At 35.4% G+C, this 19,745-nt stretch overlaps 1 protein-coding gene across 22 annotated transcripts in view; it reads right to left on the bottom strand.

Moving 5' to 3' along the window:
* The window catches only part of CADPS2 (calcium dependent secretion activator 2), a 281,050-nt gene that overhangs the window by 117,754 nt on the left and 143,551 nt on the right, over window positions 1-19,745 (bottom strand). For all 22 annotated transcript variants that reach the window (XM_015627846.2, XM_033514317.1, XM_015627830.2 and 19 more), the window contains one exon: window positions 17,822-17,961. In XM_015627846.2, coding sequence (XP_015483332.1) covers window positions 17,822-17,961 — 140 coding nt within the window. The remainder of the gene's footprint in view (window positions 1-17,821; window positions 17,962-19,745) is intronic.

The raw sequence follows: 19,745 nt of genomic DNA, 5'->3' as shown, positions 1-19,745 counted from the left end.
TCAAGTTTTAGAAATATTTTTTGAAAAATGGCATTTAGATGTAAATAAAACAAATAAAATGTCTTCTATGGCAGTTTGGGTGATCAATTTGAAAACAAAAATTGCAATTAGTATTTTCAGTATTACTCATAGTTACTGTTCAAATCTAAGATTGAGATTTTTCAATCTCTTTCCCCAAACAGAATTTTACATATGTATGTGTGCATATATATGTGTGTATTTATATATATATATATATATATTTAGACACACATACATAAAAGGACTAATTTCCTGCTATAGCTCAGTCAAGCATTAGAGCATAGAGCAGTTCCTGTGTCCTGTAAACATATAAGAATACGTCTACTCTCCAAATATTTGATTTATCACAATATTATGACAGAATTTATTGGAATTTGCAGAGCTAAATTTTCAACTAGGCTTTACTAGCTCCCACACTAAATATTTTAAAACCTTCTTCCAAAATAGATCATGTATATACAAAGAAAACTTCATGTTTATAGGTACTAAGAAGCTACACTTAAAAACTTCTAAAATTAACAGGCAGCTCCTTCACCTATACTGGGCAGGAAAACATTTTTTTGTTTTCAACTTTTTTCAATTAAAAACACTTTCAAAATATAATATATGCAATCCAAAGTGAGATTAATTTAGCTGCATTATAATTTTACTCCCATCTTCTCCCTTGATTTAACCATGCTGCCCTCCTGTGGATGTCAGGACATGTGTAATGCCATGGCACAGACTAAAAAAATCTGATTCAAATCGACCCCTGTTACCTGTCTGTAACTTGAAGAGGAACGAAAATGCCACTGTGTCATCACAAGAAGTGGTTAAATTTCATTTCAGGGCAAGGACTGTGAAACTTATATTTCAAATAGTTTTAAAATGGGTACTGTAAATTATTAAGATTTCTTATTGTTCCGCAAATCATGAATCTGTGGGAGCACAGAGCCATACATATTAATAATACATTTATTCTGAAATTAGGGAGAGATCATTCATTGCATAATGATGAGTTACTTCATCTGCTGAAGTGCCAACACAGTCAAACACATACATTATAAAGATTATCCAACAACTCAAAAAGCATAGAAATAATTTGCAGAAGTATCAGTATTTGGTAAACCAATAAATGCTAATTAGTTAAACTGTAATCTTTTTTGCCTGGTGCGGACATACTACACACATCTTGAGAAATTATTGAGTAAAAAATATGTTACATCTGCAAAGAAAAATATAAAAGATAGTTTGGAACAGAACAATCAAAAATTAGGGGCAAGTCTATAATCAATTATTCAGAGAAATTCTCTCATAAAAAAAATCTTTTTTTATCAATTACATTTACATAAAATCTTTGTTGCTATAAGTTGTGTTAATAATCAACAGGAAATTAATATTATGAACTAATATGTTTATATAACTTGAGCTCATCTATACTCCAGAGTTGTCAGATTTGTGAAATCACTGGTTTGAAACAGAACAGTGTGAAACAGATCCCTAAACCCCCAAAGTACAACTGCTGGAATGGCACAGGACTGTTGCCTTCCCTCCAGACTAAATTTGTAAATGCTGACAAACTGGGCTTAAAGTCTTAATGATAAAAAAATGCTTTAAAATAATTTTCTCTCTGAAGAATAAAATTTTTTAAAAGCTACAAAATGTAGTGTTATTTTCTGGTGATAAAACATGTTAGGAAGAAAAAATGTTTTCTTTAGAATCTTCTTTTACTCAGAAACAAGAATGAAGAGAAATATTAAATTTTAAATCAAGACTCTCTGTCAAAATATTTTTTATATTGTTGAAGAGATCGTGAAATAAATAAATAAAAAGTCTTAGGAATGTGAAGAAATGTAAGAAATTCTTTTGGACCAAACTAGACAAGACAGTTTAGTCATATGCCATTTTGTGCCAATTAGCGAAGTTGCTGACATGCCATATCAATAAAAAAAATGACCTAAGCAGTGGGACTAATTAAATGAATAAGATAATTAAAAGCTTCACAATACATAATAAAAAAAATGGCTGAAAATGTTCTACAATGTTGTCATTTTATTTTCCCATTATCTACTTCTCTGCTGAGTTTTAATCAGTGTATCTATATGCATAAAACAGTGTCCAGATGTTAATGTGTTGATGGCAAGAATCAGGTGTTCAATTAAAATATATTGAGTGTGCAAGGAAAAAAAAACAAGCCTTCCATTAAGGAGACTATATACAGCTCAATTAAAAATGAAGGTAACGTGATTAAGTTGAACACCCACATTCTATAATGACAATAAAGTTCTATATTACATGATTACTTTATTAACTTAATCATTCAATTCTAATCTAAGGATCACAGTTATTTTCTGTTTGAAAATGGATCCATTGCTTCTCAAGATACAAAACCCTGTCAAAGCTGCATTTACAGATATTGTTGGTTTCCCTCCTCCGAAGCTTTTTTTTTTTTACTTTTATCAGTAATGAATAAAAAAAAACCCCAACTGTAACATATGTACCATTTGTAAAGATCTTAGCCTAGCAAGTGTTCTCAGCTACTGGCAATATTTGTAGTATTTAATACCTGTCCCAGATGTGTTGCTTGCATAGCTCCAATTTCATTTGGATGTTTTCATTACTCAGAATGTGTTTCTAAATGGCTTGACTAAAGGATCTGTAAAATGAGATACAATGCCCAGCCTATTGCCCTTAATCTAAGAAGAATCATTCCGTACTCTTAAATCTTTAGACTTTTGCTTCGGATCTTACCTTGCCCTTCAAAACTAAGGCTTTAAACCAGATGGAAAAGGAGCTATAAACATTCAGATTTAGAAAAAACAATTGCTGTCAGCTATCCTGCTGTGAGTACATTTTTAGGCACACTTCACTACTAAAAACTGAGCCAAGTTTCTTACTCTCTTTCACTTGGTCTATGACATAGTGCATTCTACTTAAGACTTTGAACCTAAAATTATCTCAAAATTTAAATCAGCAGTTAAAATCACAAATGCAGTAACCCATGATAAAAATAGTAACTTCTAAGCCATTGATTTACTGAGCAAGGGTACCTAGTGGTGTATTTAGGAGAAGGTATACTTCTCTCATCACAGCCATCTCGATTTTCATCTTTGGAAAAAACTATGAAGAAAAGCAGACAGCAGTTGTGGGCTTACAATCTTCTAACACTATCAGAGAAGCTCTCCATGTGGAAGGAGAGGGAAGCTGGTCTGACCCCAATGGAGACTTAGTGGTGGAACTCAAACCTACCCCTACCAGAACCCTTCCCCAGCCAATTTGTCCCCAGATTACTCCATACAAACAGCAGCATGAAAGGCAGTCTTACAGGTCTCTGATGCTCCAAAGACAAACCACGAACAGGATTTAACATACAAGTGCAGGAATTAACATACATACATTTTTCTTGAGACCTCACCCAGAGCACTGAGTCCAACCCCTGGGCTGCCAACACGAGGACAAGGACCTGCTGGAGTGAGTCCAGAGGAGGGTCACAAAGATACTCAGAGGTATGGAGCACCTCTCCTATGAAGACAGGCTGAGAGACTTGGGGTTGTTCAGCCTGGAGAAGAGAACGCTTTGAGAAGACCTTAGAGCATCTCTCCAGAACCCAAAGGGAGCTTACAAAAAAACAGGAGAGGGACTTTTTTTAAGGGCATGTAGTGATGGGACATGGGGGAATGGCTTTAGGCTATAGGAGCGCAGGTTTAGATTAGATATTAAGAAATTCTTTCCTGTGAGGATGGTGAGACCTTGAAAAATATTTCCCAGAAAAGTTGTGGATTCCCCACCCCTTGAAGTGATCAAGGCCAGATTAGATGGGGCTTTGAGCAACATTGCTGAGCAGGCACAAAGTTCATTTAAAATGGGATTAAATTAAAACACGTTTGTGATGGTAAGCACACAAAAAAGACCATTTGTAGTGTGGGATAAGTTCTTCGGGTTTTATTTAAAAAAAAAGACCAAGTGATCTAACAGTGCATAAGTCTGAGGGAAAGCATCACTAAACTGATGACATTGCAGAAACTGCCAGCCTACCAAGGTGATGCCTGTTTGGGGATGAGAATACTCAAGGCCTCTGAAAAAATTGTACAGTATTGATCTGCCAACAAAATTGTGTTGACTTTAACAGGACATGGACTATTTAAAGGGAGCTGGCCAAGACAAACATCCTATTTGAACAAAACAAGAGTAGTACAGGGCCATGGGGCTCTGGTATTATGTCAAAAATAAGTGCAATACTTTAATAATTGAAATCATACAACTGTGGAAAAGAAACAAAACCAACAAACCACTTAATTTAATTTATAAAAAGTTACCTCTCCCTTTACATTCAGTATTGTGTTAGAATTATTTTTGCCCATAAAGAATCATGTACTATGAATTGAAATCCACCCTCAGACCCACAGTAGCACAACTGACTCTACAGTTTCTGAGGCAGCATTCCAACACACAGGGTGGATTAGACTGGTCACATACTTTTAGTTCCTGAAAATAATTTTGCTGCCATAAGTACCTTTGATTCAGTAAAGGCTTATATTCCAAAAGACAAAATTTAGGTGAACTTTACATTCCTAGAAGTAACAGATGGGCAGCAGAAGAGACAGAAGGATATAAGAGGTAGGTGGCATGCCCTCATCCTTGCAGTTAACAGGACTGGCATTCTCGGTGTAGAAATAATGCCAGGCCAGGCCAGACCATATGCAGAGTCAATGTATGTCAGGTGAAAATAACTCTCTCTTAAATTCAATATTACAGATGAGTGCATGGTATCAAGAAACAACTCAGATCATCTGATGAGAAAGGCTAATAAATAAACTGCATCTTTCACCTGCATGATATGTGTGCTATTTGTAGTAGAATAAAGCAATATAAATAAAATCTAAAACAATTTAGATGATGATTGGTCCTTCAGTCTGGGAAAATAAGAACATTGCTTTGATGACTATGTACAGCATAATGTAATGAATATCATAATCAGTTACATCTCCATTATTACAGACTCATGCACATAAGGGAAGTTTCTGGACAATTTTCAAAAGAAATTTAGATGGCAAAAATTTAAAAAATGTAATCTAAAATAAACAAAAGTATAATACAAAAGAACACATAGAATCTACCATTTATAATTCTGGAATAAGTTATAAAGCAGGAATACTTGCACGCAATTTCTTTCTAGTGATACTGTCAGCATATTCTGGATGCATTTACAGAGCAGCAAATTCAAGCAAAACTGAAAGTCAGATTTTGCTATGAATGATACTTTTTCAAAGCTATGGGAACTGTGTAAAAATAGCATGAAAAAATTTCAGCAGAAGCCAACCTGAACTTTTCAGTCAGACCAGAGTACCCTCCATTACAATGTAGACTTACTGTGAAGTTCCTGATACTCTGAACTTATTACTGCAATTTTTAGAACATTTCTGATATAAATTTCTTTATCATTTATTGCATTAAAAATAAACAGCCTACTTTATGCTTTCGTTTTAGTAAGACCAATGATGCATAACCAAAAAAATGTCCTGCCTATATTTCACCTCATATCCATGAAATTACTCAGTTCATGATCTTCCCTGTGATGACCTAATAAGGCATGCATTTTGCTACAGCATGACAACAATTAATTTTTAATACTACAATCAATCCACATAGCATTGACTGGTCAGCCCATCTAGTCTACTTACTTGGCAGGAAAAACACATGCAAATGAAACTTAAAAGTTATTACTTAGTGTTTTAGGAAAAAAACCCAGTTACAAATCAAAGTATTTCTTCAATTCCTCCCCTACAATTTAATGAACTTAAAATCTATTTTCAGTAACAGCTTTGCTATTTTTAATGAAAATATAGGGAAAAAAAAATATTTCCACATTGATAACTTTCCAAAGTTCTAATTTGAGCATTTCCAGTAACAGGCAAAACTATTTAGATTGCATTTGTTATATTTTTTTTAAATACAGTAAAGCAAATATTTACAAGCACAAATGCAAGATTTCACACATGTATTTCAAGTACTTCCAGGACTGAAGCCTTAATAGAGCCCTTGGCATGGGCATCAACTGAAGAGGTTGCCCAGTTTGGCCCAACCCCTTTCAGGTACTGAAATCAAGTACCTAAAGACCTTCATTGCTAAATTTGTCTGAGTAAGGAGTGTGTTTGTGAAGAAAACCCCCTTCCTTTCCCCAAAGTTGCAGCACTTGGTTCACTCTGCAGAAATGATCTGTAGCAGGTGAACTAGACTCCTCTTGCATTAAATGAAATCAGCTGTGGTGCTCAGCTAGTGTACCTCACAGATTCCAGCCACTAAGGTGCTGCAAGTGTAGGACAAGACAGGACAAAGATTGAACTACATCACCAGAAATGCATATGAGGTGATTACCAGATCCCCAGCAACCACTGAGTCTCTGCACAGATCTGTTTGGGCATACTTCACACTTGGCTCCCTTTGTAGCCAAGGAAACAAATGCCAAACAGAGTTCAGGTCTCCCAGATTACCATCTCTTTTATTGGATAACATATTTTTGGTAGCCATCAGTGGCTAAAAATCCTTCATACGTGCCTCAGCCCATCCCAGTTTGTCTTTGAACCATTAATTCTTTAATTCTTTTCTCTCCATGGTTGTATTATCACATGCAATTAGCCTTCTTGGTACAGGGCTGAATCTTGTCCCACTGTTGCAACAAGCAGCTCTTGCTAGAAGGTACTCAGCTGTTTGGGCTCTCTCAGCAGTGATGCTGCATTCAAATTGGCCCACGTGGAGAAGACATGAATTTGGAGTCAGTCCCATGAACTATGATGATAAGTCCTAAGTGATGCTGCAGCACAGCTCATCACCATCTTTATGGCTTGGAAATGACCTCTTCTCTATTGTGATGAACTGAGAATTGCTGCCAAAGTTTTTCTCTCTTTTTTTTCCTAACACATGCAATCAAAGACCAAGAAGTTGAGATGGGAAGAGCTTTAAATTTAAGAATTGCAAAATAAAAATTGATAGTGTAAACTAGAAATGTCTACCCAGCTGCTCTACGGGTCACTGAGATGTTTGATCATAGGTTCTGAGATAACAATACATCACAAGAGGAAAAAGGGTTGGCATTTATATATGAATGCAAGGCACCATTAGGTAAACCATAAGAGATAATCCATGCCAAAAGGAGGATGTGAATATTCTCACATTATCACAGGGAGAATGTGAATAACTGCATTAAAGAAGGCTGAGAAGAGAACAAGGTACAAAAACCAGTATGCAGGAAATGGACAGGTACTAGCATGACCACTCACCCCAACTGTTTCTTTTGTGAGGTTGAATAGGATTTCAGCAAAGCTGAGCCAAAGAAGGATTTGACACATATGGAGTACTGGTCACGGGGATTTTCCCTGCCTAACCAATTATGCATACTCCATCTAGTGAAGGCAAGAAGATATTGAACAAGTGTTGCTGCAGTTATTATCTAAAGATAATACATATACAATTGAACCTGCATCACTGCCTATCACAGAGCTGAAGAAAACTCATTTTAACATTTCAGAAGTATGGAGTTTTCAGGTGAAATATAAAAAAAGAAACATCTTATATAAACAGCTTTAACAATTTTTTAATGTGAGGGCAGAATCACAATTTAAATATAAATTACATATTTATAAAGCCAGAACATTTTCAATTCATTCATTTCATTTTTTTAAAAGTTATGAGCAAAAGCAAACCAAACTTTTTAATAAGAAAATAAATATTTTAAGTTTTACATATCTATGGGTTAGGCAAGATCAACCTTGCCTAACCCATAGATATTTTTCACATGAAGTCTGTTGTGATTAAGCTAAGTGAGTTTGGATCTAAATTTATATCTCAGCTTTTACAAATATTTCAGATTAATTACTATGAAATAAATGAAGAATGACACCTTAATTAGTAATGCTTCTCTTGGCAATTAGGATTCTCTTGGCTTCTTTTAGCAAGTAAAGTGGCAGTGGCATATCATTAAGATCTTCAAAGATTCCCTGTGCCTCCTCAGAAGCAATTACTGTGTGAAGCACTGAAAATCAGGCTCATAGCTATAATCTGTTCTCTAAGGATCTAGCAGCAGGATAAACACTTTTGCTTCTTTCTTCCATAGTAATTTTGCATTAACCCATTATCATTATCCAATCAATCATTAATGTAATTTTAATGTGTCATTTTTTCATGAAGTTCAATTTCATTTTAAAAAAGTAACTGATTATAGTAAATTGATTTTGCAAAAGTGTGTAATAGTGAAATCGTTTAAATGAAGACAGTTATTACATTAGCACTTTACTCCGTGGCAAGATGCTAACATTCATTTAGCACAATGAAATATCAGCATGAAGTGCAAAGTAGTGAAACAGAAAGTACTCAAATTAGACACCTTGGTATAATAATAGTAACACCTTCATACACCACTAGAAGTGCAGTTTATAACATACATAGGAAATTTTGACCTTAATATACACAAGTGCATGTTCCTTTATGAATGTTAAAAAGAGGAAAGGTTTGTCAGAATTTAGCAAGAAAAGATAGTTACACCTACATGAATGACATTTTTGTCCCTCAGACAAAATAAACAAAAAATTGCTTTTGCACCAAATTTAAAATTGTTTCTTAATTAGGGGCCAAAATTTGACCAGTATTTTTGCAGAAATATAAGTTCACTGCTTTATTTTTTTAAATTTTCTGTTATTTTTGCAGTAGTCTCATTTGAAATGTTGGAAGTCTTTGAAATATATGATTTTACTTTGTACTGGCAGTTTTGAGTTTTATCTTGCAGAAAGGGATACCCACATGCTTGTCTTCAGAGTCTCAGGGTCTTGGATCTTCAGAGTCAGCAACTGTCTGTGATTTACTCTTGAAAAGAAAGTAAATTTACTCCTCTTTAAATTTTCTTTAAGAGCTCTTATGGTTTCAAAGGAATCATGTTAACTTCATGCTGTAGTTACCTTACAGATCAACCATGCCAGTCTTTTCCAGTACAAGGTGCTCAGCAGTGATTAGGTTTAATGAAGTATTCTGAAGTTTGCAGCCAGGATATTTTCATAACAGTTTGTGACATATCCTTCTCTGGGACTTTTCACTGAGTAAAGAAAATATCCTCTACACATATATTTGCAGTGCTGGATGTTAGATGACACTTTGGCACACCTTGATGTAAAGTAAGGAGCAGGCATTCCTGAATATGCAGTGGTATTTGCTGTGTTGCATATCTCAGGTGCTGATCACGGTTTTTTCTTCAACAGTCAATTGTGTTTGAAATTCAAACAGAGCCTATTTCATCATATCTTCCATGAGTGGTGAAAACCTTGCATTAATAGTTTACTCCAGCACTACAGAGCCACCTACAGCTACAGTACTTGTCTTGATCAAACCGGAGATTGTCGTGTGAGGTGTATACTGAACATGGATTGGGAAATGAAACTTGGAGGTTCACAGGTCTTTGAGGTCTGAGGTTCTTTTGTCTCTAAAGTCAAATAAACCCAGCTGAAACTCTGATATTTCATTATGCCTTCCTGTCATAAATTACAATGAAGTCTTTCACCGAGTGTCTCAAAAGTATATGGCAAGCAAATACAAGGTCACATTGTCCAGGCAGTGAATCTGAACACGAGCCAACTCTAATTCAGAGATGTTGTCAACATGTCAGTGACCCCAACAGTTCTGTAGTGCAGGTACTGGCATCATTCTGTCAATTTTTGGGTTTTGTTCTGGGTTTTGGTCAACTATGATGTCTCCCTGTCTCTGCTACCATGTCCCATGACCTCCTCAAGAGGAGGAAAATAAATATCCAACTCTTACTTCACAAATAAGTTTCTTTATGAGACAATTCCCTTTACAGATACATGCTTTTGTTCATTTTCTGTATTCCAGACATCCCCATTAGCTTATAAGGTACTCTTTGGAAAAGAGTTTCTCAGTGTGGGTAGATTAGAACAAGGTTCTTTGGAAAACTTGGGCACTAGAGGCCAGCTAGACTGAGCGAATATTGTTGCATCCCATTTTCCAGTAACAGGACAGACATGAAACACTGTGCATAATATAAAATCATAGCGAGAGGGAGTGACTAAATTTTACTTAGACCCAGCTGAGATAAATACACACACTACCTGTGATGGGGTCACCTTGCAGCAGACTGCTGCACCCCACAGTGTTTCAACATGTAGCAAGATTTCACTAGGCAACAACTGTGACAAACAGAAATCAGGAGTAGTTTTATTATTTGGTTTGTAAAACAAGAACACACCTTTACTTTGTGGTAAACATCCCTTTCCTACACATGAGGAAGACTGGCTGAGCATTATCTTTTCACAGAGGAGTTTGAAATGACACAAAGCTAGATGAAAAATCTATATGGATTGCTGGTCATCTCAAAAAAATCTGGAAGGCCGGATGCTGGCAGTGGGCAATCTCTCAGGCATTTTTAGAAACATTTACCTTCTGAACTTATCTGAGACTAATTCAGAGTAGTTGTAACAGAAATGATAAAGATACTAACTAATCTTCTGAGTGAAATATGGATAGAGAAAAGTTTACCTTACTACCTCCAGTGCACCTTTTCTGTTTTTCAATTGCCAGTCTCTTAGCGTTGATAAACCAACGTGTCAGGGTATCCCACCATACCTAGTAGTTGCTATGAGAAAAGCCAGAGAATGCTTACATAGCCTAAACACAGAATTTTTTGGCTGCTATAGTGAGGCTATATGATTAAATGATCAGAAAAGAATTCCAAATGATCTGATGTTATGTAAAGCTTCTAAAATTTAAAGAAACTCAACAGCTCCCATCTGACTTCTCCTACGCTTCCTGGTCTTGACATCCACAAACCAAAATTTAAGCATTCTACCAAAGGACAATGGACAACCCTGCTCTTTGAGGCAGTAGCTGAAGTCATTGCTCTGCTACCCTTTTCTAAGAAGAAATGCAACAGCAGCAAACAGAAAGCTAGATGGTGCTACTATGCTGACTTTATGCTTACAACCAGACAGGCAGCACACAAACTTGGAAAAATGAATCAGATACTATAAAGGGATCCAGAAGAGTTTACACATGTAGATGAAGAAATGCTGTAGTTAGGTAAGTATTTGAGTATTTTAACATTTGATTCAAGAAATTATGCTATGTTGATGAGAAATGAAAAAGCGAAATTAATTCGCTCTTGCTTTTGAAAGAGAAAATCATTAAGGAGAAACATATTTTCAGTAACTGTTGAAAAGTAGTATACAAAGTTTCATCTCATAGAAAGCAGTAGTAATTGAAGAAGTCTATACTTCGTACTACCATATAGTACCAACCATTAGCAAGGATTTTCTAAGATCTTAGAAACATCTAAAGTATTATTGTAGGTTTCTAACACTTTCCTTCACTTTGAAGCAATTTTACGTCTATTCATTTAAGAAAAATTAAACTTGAAGTTTTAAATCAGCAAAAAATCTTTCTATTTCATCTCTTTACTGTTGGTAAAACAAATTTTTTTAGTTATTCTGACATATTTGTATGTTTTGGCTCAGAGATTAAGGATTGATACATTTTAAATTATAAAGGCTTATCTGCGACAGGGATCTTGCTGCGCTTGCTAGGAGAAGTGCGATTGTATTCCTGACATCTTTATCTGTACAAGTAACCCAGAATTACAATAGAGTAATTTCAATGTAGTCACCTTCCATATTTTTCTGAAATAATATTAGTGGGAGCAGATCTCATCTTTAGATCAAACCCAGATTACGCATCTTCAAGTTGTAAAGGTAATTCTGTTTCTTGTCGTGCTCTTTGCCGGGTGACCATGGACGAACAGCCCGTAAGAGCTGGCACCACCCTCATTCTGGCTGACTTCAGTGCCCCCGTGGCTCTTCTCAGCTGAGTTATGAGCTCAGTGGCAGCAGTCACTGCGGTTTATCCAGGTGACAGGCACACACGACAGCCCCTACCACTGAGAAGCCAGCAGACCCCTGTGCTATCCTCAGCCTTGTCACCAAATCACCCGTGACCTTGGGTGATCTCTGTTTATTCCTGTCTTTCATTCCACTCAACTGCAATCCAGATTATATTCACCTTCCTCTCTAATGATGGGCTGATGAATGTCATAAAAATGAGAGGAATAAATTACTTTTCCTCTAATTCCACATCTTAGAAGACTGCTAACCAGAACATTTGTTGCACAGATTTCCTTTAGTTCTGAAAATACAGCAGCAGGAGGAGAAATATGATTCTTCAGTCACATTCAGGGACCAGTAGCTATATTTACTGTTTATAAATGCTCTCCTAAGAACATATAGGCCAATTTCAAGTGCAAAAGAGAAAAAAATTTAAAGCATTAGAAAATTAATGGTGATATTTATATTCTCAAAATACAATTATAAACAAAAAAACACAAAGCAAAACCTAAAACATCAACAAGCTGTGAGAGAAAAATAATTTTACACAAATTCCTTATTATCATGGAGACCACAATTTTGAAGAAGTCACCAAAATATTTTACTTATAGATGAGAGAAAGAGAGAAAATTCTAAGTGCTTGTAGAATGCTTATTCCAAATAAGCAAAAAGTTTAAGAAATTAAAAGTACATCCTTTCTATATGCAACATGTCATAGCAGGAAGCAAAACAGAACATAAAAGAAATGATTTTGCCCTTCAAATCTTGGAAAAAGTTCAGAACAAGAGCAAGGCTGAAATGTTTTACTTTGGAAGTCAAACCTAAATATTACCACCTGGTAATATTGTCCTGTTCAGGCTGCTCAATTAATAAGAATTTAATTTAATGTTATTATTTCCTTTTCTTTTTGTGGTAACACCACTGAGCATTACTGATCCTTTTAAAGCAAGCTTTCAAAAAAATCTCAGTAATTCTTTTTTATTTCTAGATTGGAAGCAATAGAATAATACCCTTTAGTAACCACTAGGCTATGCTAAGATACAACTCAACAGGCCCACAATCTACTTTTTAAAATAATGCATGATTTAAATGCACGCAGATGTGCAAAGGCACATCAAAAAGCCCCCATGCATTAGAGAAGATATTTAGAGTAACCTACATATCTTGAGTCAATTAACCTGTCCTGCTGGGGTTTTCAACCTTAATATAATTAGGAATTAAGGAGATCCAATTGAGCCTTCCTGAAGCAAGTAGTACGTCCCTAATGCTGCTATTGTAACTCAACAGAGAGAAACAGGCTTTTAGCATTTTATAGAGGAAGTTTTTAGCTCAAATTTTACTTCTTTCCACTGATGATTTGTTTTAGATTCGAGATTGCAACAGAAAAAAAATATTAGAAATTTAAAAACCCTTCTTTTGTATGGATGTTTGCTTTACTAAATAAAGGAGATTAAAAGTATCTGGTATGTGCTCATCATTTTAGATAAGGGAAAGGTTACCACATTCTGTGAGAAAGCAAATACAATACAAATTATGAGAAAGGAATCTGGAATATAATGAATTGCCAATAATTGGAACTGTTCTACACATTCTCATTAATGAGAGATATTTACCTTGTAACTACTCAGACTAACTGAATGCTTTGCCTTGTAATGAACTGACAGGATTCAGATAGAAAAGGATGGTTATTAATCAGTCAAGTCAATTCCCACTTTGAGAGCCTTCCATGCAAGAATAAAAATAAAAATGTAAAATAAGTATTAAGATGATGTTTACTGTAAGATGTATAATAGTGTTCCATTTTTAAAGCATGTAACAGAATACATTGAAAAAACATCAATTGTTTCCTTGATCAATTTTTTTTAGAAGTCATATTAGAGGAGTAACACTAGATTAACTGTATGAACGTGCCAATGTAAAAATAAACCTCTTTTTATGAGAAGTACAAATGAACTTCAATTGAGATTCACAGTAGTGTTGAGTCATAAAGATTTTTATTTCTTGCTCTTAGAAAGGTTATAATTCATAATTAAAAATCTTAACTTTGTAATCTAATTTAAAATACAATTTTTGGTTATGACTGTGGAAATTAAAGTGAGAACATGATTTGAAGGTGCTGCAGTCCAGAATACTATTTGTGACTTTAGTACAAGACAGTATAATTTGTAGAATTGAATATTCTTGAAGCACAAATGCAAGACAAGTTTTGAAACCTTCCAGCATATCCCCTGTTTTAGTAAGTAAAGTCAGTCTTAAAAAGGAGAAACTTTTCTGAAGAGATAAAATTGAAAACCACCATTAGATTGGGCCTGTGGGTTTTGCCAACTCTGCAGAACCTGAAATACTTGGGCACGTTTCCCATATCTAAAAGAGCCGCCTTTTACTGTAATTATCTTAGATAAAGTATTAATCTGCTAAAACCCATCTTTCTGCAATTGGCTGTAGAATAAAATTTGAATTTAACTCTGAATAAATTTTGAGACTCTCATCTGAAAAACATTATGTAATGCCAACAGATTGCCTTCTTTTGCTATGAGAGACACGGATCTTGTATGTTAGTTTGTTAACTGACATACAGAAAACTTAAGTTATCTAGCTCAAACATTGGTTAAGGATAAAGCATGAGATGCTTCTGAAAAATGCAATGAAGAATTAGAACTTAGCTAACTAACACACTAACTACATTAGAAGTCTGTTATAAAGGTTGTAAAATTCAACTGCTGACATGATGAAATTCCAGGAGAAAGTATGATCACATTCTGTCATCTTTTTATATCTGTTACTTTTATGTACTCTCTGACACTGTACTTAAATATATGACAACATTCTAGCAATAAAATAAATAAAATAAAGTATAATAAAATAAACATAGACAAAAATTTCCCTGTCATTTTCACTATTCAGGGTAGCAGCAGCTGCCTTTGAGCTCTTTAGCACTTGATTTTATCCTATGGCTTCCTTCATTATGTTTTATGCAAACACTGCTTTACAGAGAGACTGGAGTTTCCATATTGTGCAGGTTTTCCAGGGAATTGCAGAGCCTGGCACTGTTATAACCCTGCTTAGCAGAGGACAATATCTCCACTCCCACAGCTCCTCTGGAGTGTGGGAAGCTTTCCTACAAGATGCTTCCCTAGATTCACCTTCATATGTGTATGATCCTGGGAGGTCATACCATTTTCCCTTGACAGCAGGACAACTGAAATACTAAAAGTTTTAGGCTTCAGATATTAATTTTAGGCTATTTGGACTTGAACAGCACAATGAATATTTAAAGCCCCATTTCCACTGACTTCAGCTAATAGCTGTGAGTGGCATGCACTCCTATGAAATCAGATTCCAGTTTATCAAACTGGACACAGAAAACAAATAACATACCATCAGTTACTATAGGTGGAAACATTTCAGTCTCTTAAAAGGAAGTGCAGCACAAATGGGAATAAAAGCCAGTTTCTTCCAAGCAACCCTCAACTATTTTAACTGCAAATTATTCCTTTGCCTTTCTGATGACACTGCCCATCATCCACCACATGTTTCCAGTCTCTTCACAAATGCAGATTTCCTTGATAACACAGTATCAGTTCAGAACCACAGCTGCTTTAGTTGTTCATTGAAGCAGGTGGGAATCCCTCTTGAAAAAACAGCAAATGACCACTTAATACTTATACTTACCCAGGAAGTCAAGAGAAGGCTGCAGGGAGTGCCTGGATGATGGCTCTTCATAACATTAATAGTTCCTGACAGTTCACACTAACAATTCTACTTGCAGGTGTTCTTTTCCCTCCAAATAAATAACCTTTTCCTTCCTCTCACTACAACTCCAGTGTTTCCTACAGTACCTCATCAATCTCTTTAATGGTTATTGAAGGAATTATTAAATTTTTATTTCATTTCACATATAATAATGGTGGAGAAGTCCGAACATTACAGGGCACAGTTGGTGCCCTAACTTTCCTTAACAAGTGCCTAGGTAATAATCATTATAGCTAACAGGTACAAAGAAAAGGAAATGATGACTGATCTAGAGCATTTTTGATGCAAAGAACTACAGTATCTGCCTGGAGAATAGTCACAGCAGTGACCCTGAAGTAAAATGTAGAAGTGAATCACAGTGCCAGGAAATGAGTATTCAAAATCAATCTGAGGAAGCAACCATCAGCAGCAGATGGAAGGGATAATGGTTGAACTAAATTATTGACAACAATATTTGTTTGGGTTCTTTAAAGGTCAGACAAGACTACTGATATGAACCAGTATGGAAAACTGAACTGGGGGGGTTAGGAAGACCCTCTGAAGACCCCAGAAGAACAGTTCCTTGCCAAGACAGCCTCTGGGAAAACACAGGAGCATGATAAGAGGAAACATTGGAGCTTTCTCCTTGTTGTTGGATCCAGTTGCACTTTAACTGGGGTTGCAGAAAGCATGAGCCTAGCATTACCAGTGACCTGATCAAAAATGGGAACTTCTCCTAGCTGCTTGGGATAGGTGCATGGCAGCATAACCCCCTGATATGTTTAGGGTGGAGTTTGCAATTGAACCAGGTGCTGTGCAGGTGAATCTGCTGTACATCATTCTTTGCTGATGTGGTTCGAGTCCGCCTGCCTCCATGGCTGCTGTTTGAGCAGCCTGCTGAAGAGGGCGGACAGCAAGCACCGTGCCTCCCTGCATCCTGCACTACTGCAGCAGGCTGAATACCTTCCAGCAGCAGGGAACTGAATCCACACCAGTGGGCTGGATCTAGACAAAGATGTGCCACCATTGTCAAACCATTTCACAGGTGTTTGGTGAGTGCAAATGAATGGGACAGGAGGGCATCATGCTTTAGTACAAGCACTTTTCTCTCCAGCTCCTCTCTACTCCAATTTATTAATGTCAGCTGAGTCTTCCTGCTCTCTCTACATTATCCCATTTCCCTTATGTATTTCCTGCCATGCTTTGAAGTTTTCTCATCTCAGTTCCAGTCTCCAAGCACAGTAGCTCCAGTTCCCCCAGTGACTCCATGACTGGTTTCCCTCTCTTTCCTCACAGTTCCTGGTCACCAGCCACAGGTCTCCATCCAGCAAGTCTCATTGTTATAGTCCTAATCATTTGTGTCTAAGTTTCACAGAACCTAAATGAGGGATGAGATTGATACCTGGGAAATTTAAGCCCAACTGATTAACACTTTGACAAAACGTAAGTCAGTTTGGTTCTTTTTTTACAGAAAGCATCATACACAGGAAATTTTGGCAATTACTGCCTGTATACAACGGGCAGAATACAAACAGGAGAAGACTAAAAAGAAACCTAAATAGCATGGACAGTAAGTACATTGATTGCTTTATAACAAAAGATACAAACTTGCTTACTGTCAGCAACATTACCTCTTTTTCTAGGTGGGCTGAGAAATAGTCAATTAGACTATTAAAGGAGTCAGTTAAAGGAGGTGTCTTCATGAATAGTCTATTCCACATAGTTTTGGTGTTAGACAGAAAAACATCCTTAAACTAGCACTCATACATAATTTTTTTCCAAGAGAAAAAACATACAGCAAACAGAGAAAGGGAATGGAGATTATGTGGCATGTACCACTCTATTCAGGTATATAATTAATCTTATTTTAATGGAAAAATATGTTTCTAGTAAATATTCTTTAACAAAGTGCCATAAATTGCAACATTCAAAACCAGTATCTAAATGAGACTGTACTCTTAGTTCTGCATTTCAGACATAGCTCATCATCTGTCTTTACACATCACTGAACTTCTGAAATGAATGTTATTCCTGACTTGTCTGAACTTTTTGTGTAAAATGAAGATATAACACAATACCATACTATAAGAAATGTTCCACACATTTATAATGTTTTACAGACTTTATGATTTTAGATACACTTTGTTAAAACACAGGCACAGTGAAACAAAATAATAAATTAATAAAATAGAGACAGCCAGGAAATGGACACTTACCCACAGTGCTTCATGTGAGGTGGTTTATCCATTCTCACTGCCAGTTTAATTTTCAGGTCACTGTCCTGGCTGTTTTTGGGAACTATCATTTTATGCAGATCAGGAGACTTTGGGCTATTGGATGTTGGATATAACACAACCTGCAAGCCATGAAAAGAAAAACTTCAGCAAATTGATTAAAAAAAACAACTTGTAGTCTTTAATGGGAACATCTAAGCAGTGAAGATTCTTGTTGCATCTCCTCCAATATGAAAGATGACTAAAAAAGATTTCTTAAATCTAACAAACCATCCGACTCAATCTCATTATAACAGACCAATTTCAAAAATTAACTCCTTCCTTCTCTTACAAATAGGAATTTTCATATTATGAGTTAATAAAATTTCCTCCTGTTAATACATTCTGAATTAACATTTTTTTTAAAAAAAGGAACAGTTGGCATTTCAAAAGGATCATGTACAATTAAATAGGTACTTAAACTTTTACATTATTCAGTGCTCTGCTGGAAACACCCTTTTGAAGCAATTTGCTGTAGTGTTATGCAATGGATTGGCCCTCAGTATTGCTCCAGAGAAGATAACCAAAGTATATGTCTTGTTGCTGTCTCCAATTTTTGATCAATAGCATTAATAAAAGTCAATAAAAGTCAAAAAACACAGAAATTGTAGATGAATTACAAAGCACCTCTCCAGCAAATGGAATATAATAATTGTAAGCTATTATGTCCAATTCACATGTGATATGACACAAAACTTTAATCTACAGCAATAGACATAAAAACTCTCAAATCATTGAATTTTAAATATTTAATTATTAAAACAATTACATAAATTTCTTGGAAGTTTTATGAACAATGGATTTTAGATTAGTGTTAGCCACACGCCATTAAACATTTATTTACCATCCAAAAATGTATCCATTTATAGACAGTACAATTAAAAATTACTGCTTCATCAAATCCTTACCCACAGTGACATATTCAGCAGTTAAATGCTGCTGAAACATAACTTCCTTTCATTCTCATTATAAGCACTACTTTTGAATCTAGACTCTGAAGTATTCTAAGATATTAGAATTTGGACTCTAAAGTATTCTAAACATACTACTTGGGAGACTTTCATAACATTCAGTGTGTTCTGAATTACAATTACCACAAATAACCATTATCATTTCAACAGTAATAACACTCTAAAAAGGATCGTTCTTCACATCTTTCATTGGAAAAATGAAATTAATCATTATGTTAACCATCAAGTTAATTTCTTACACATAATACTTGTGTCATATATATATATCTAAACCACAATATATTTTCCTCTGTGTTACTATGAAGGTTAAATTAAGGATATTGTCCAAGCAAGTATAAATCTAGAAGATGTTATTAAGACAGAAATATTACAACAGTGTCATTCAGATCTAATCATCTGAAAAATGGCACAAGTGGAAAGCCTTCAGCTTTTCTTCTCAGTATTTTGCAGAAGCACATTCCTGCATCCTGTTAATATCAGGAGCTCCAGTCAAGCAGAGAAATATAATGCATCACTCCTAATCAAATATGCAACCTTTGTAAAACCAGTGGAAGAATTAACCTGTCAGATCTATTGAGTACATTCAGTACCTTTTAAAGAGATGGCAGAAGAATCAGTATATTTGGATTTTAGCAAACCAGGAGGTTACTTCTTTTCCTTTTTGCAAATGCACAGAAACCACTATTTATAACAGAGCTTATTCCTTCTCTCTGGTTTTCATTCTGAGTAAAAGGCATTCCTTAAATAACATTTAAAAACATTATGAGCATGGAACCTTTGAGTTCTGATGTCTCAAAGGGAAAATTATTTTTAGTTTATTTACCCCTTTAACTACGAGATTATATAAACAGAATTATTATACATTGCTTGCATTTAATCACTAGGCCTTCACATAG

This window comes from Parus major, chromosome 1A (assembly GCF_001522545.3).
Source record: "Parus major isolate Abel chromosome 1A, Parus_major1.1, whole genome shotgun sequence".
Taxonomy (NCBI): domain Eukaryota; kingdom Metazoa; phylum Chordata; class Aves; order Passeriformes; family Paridae; genus Parus; species Parus major.
The sequence above is the reverse complement of the archived record's forward strand: the minus strand, read 5'-3'. Positions and strand labels throughout refer to the sequence as shown.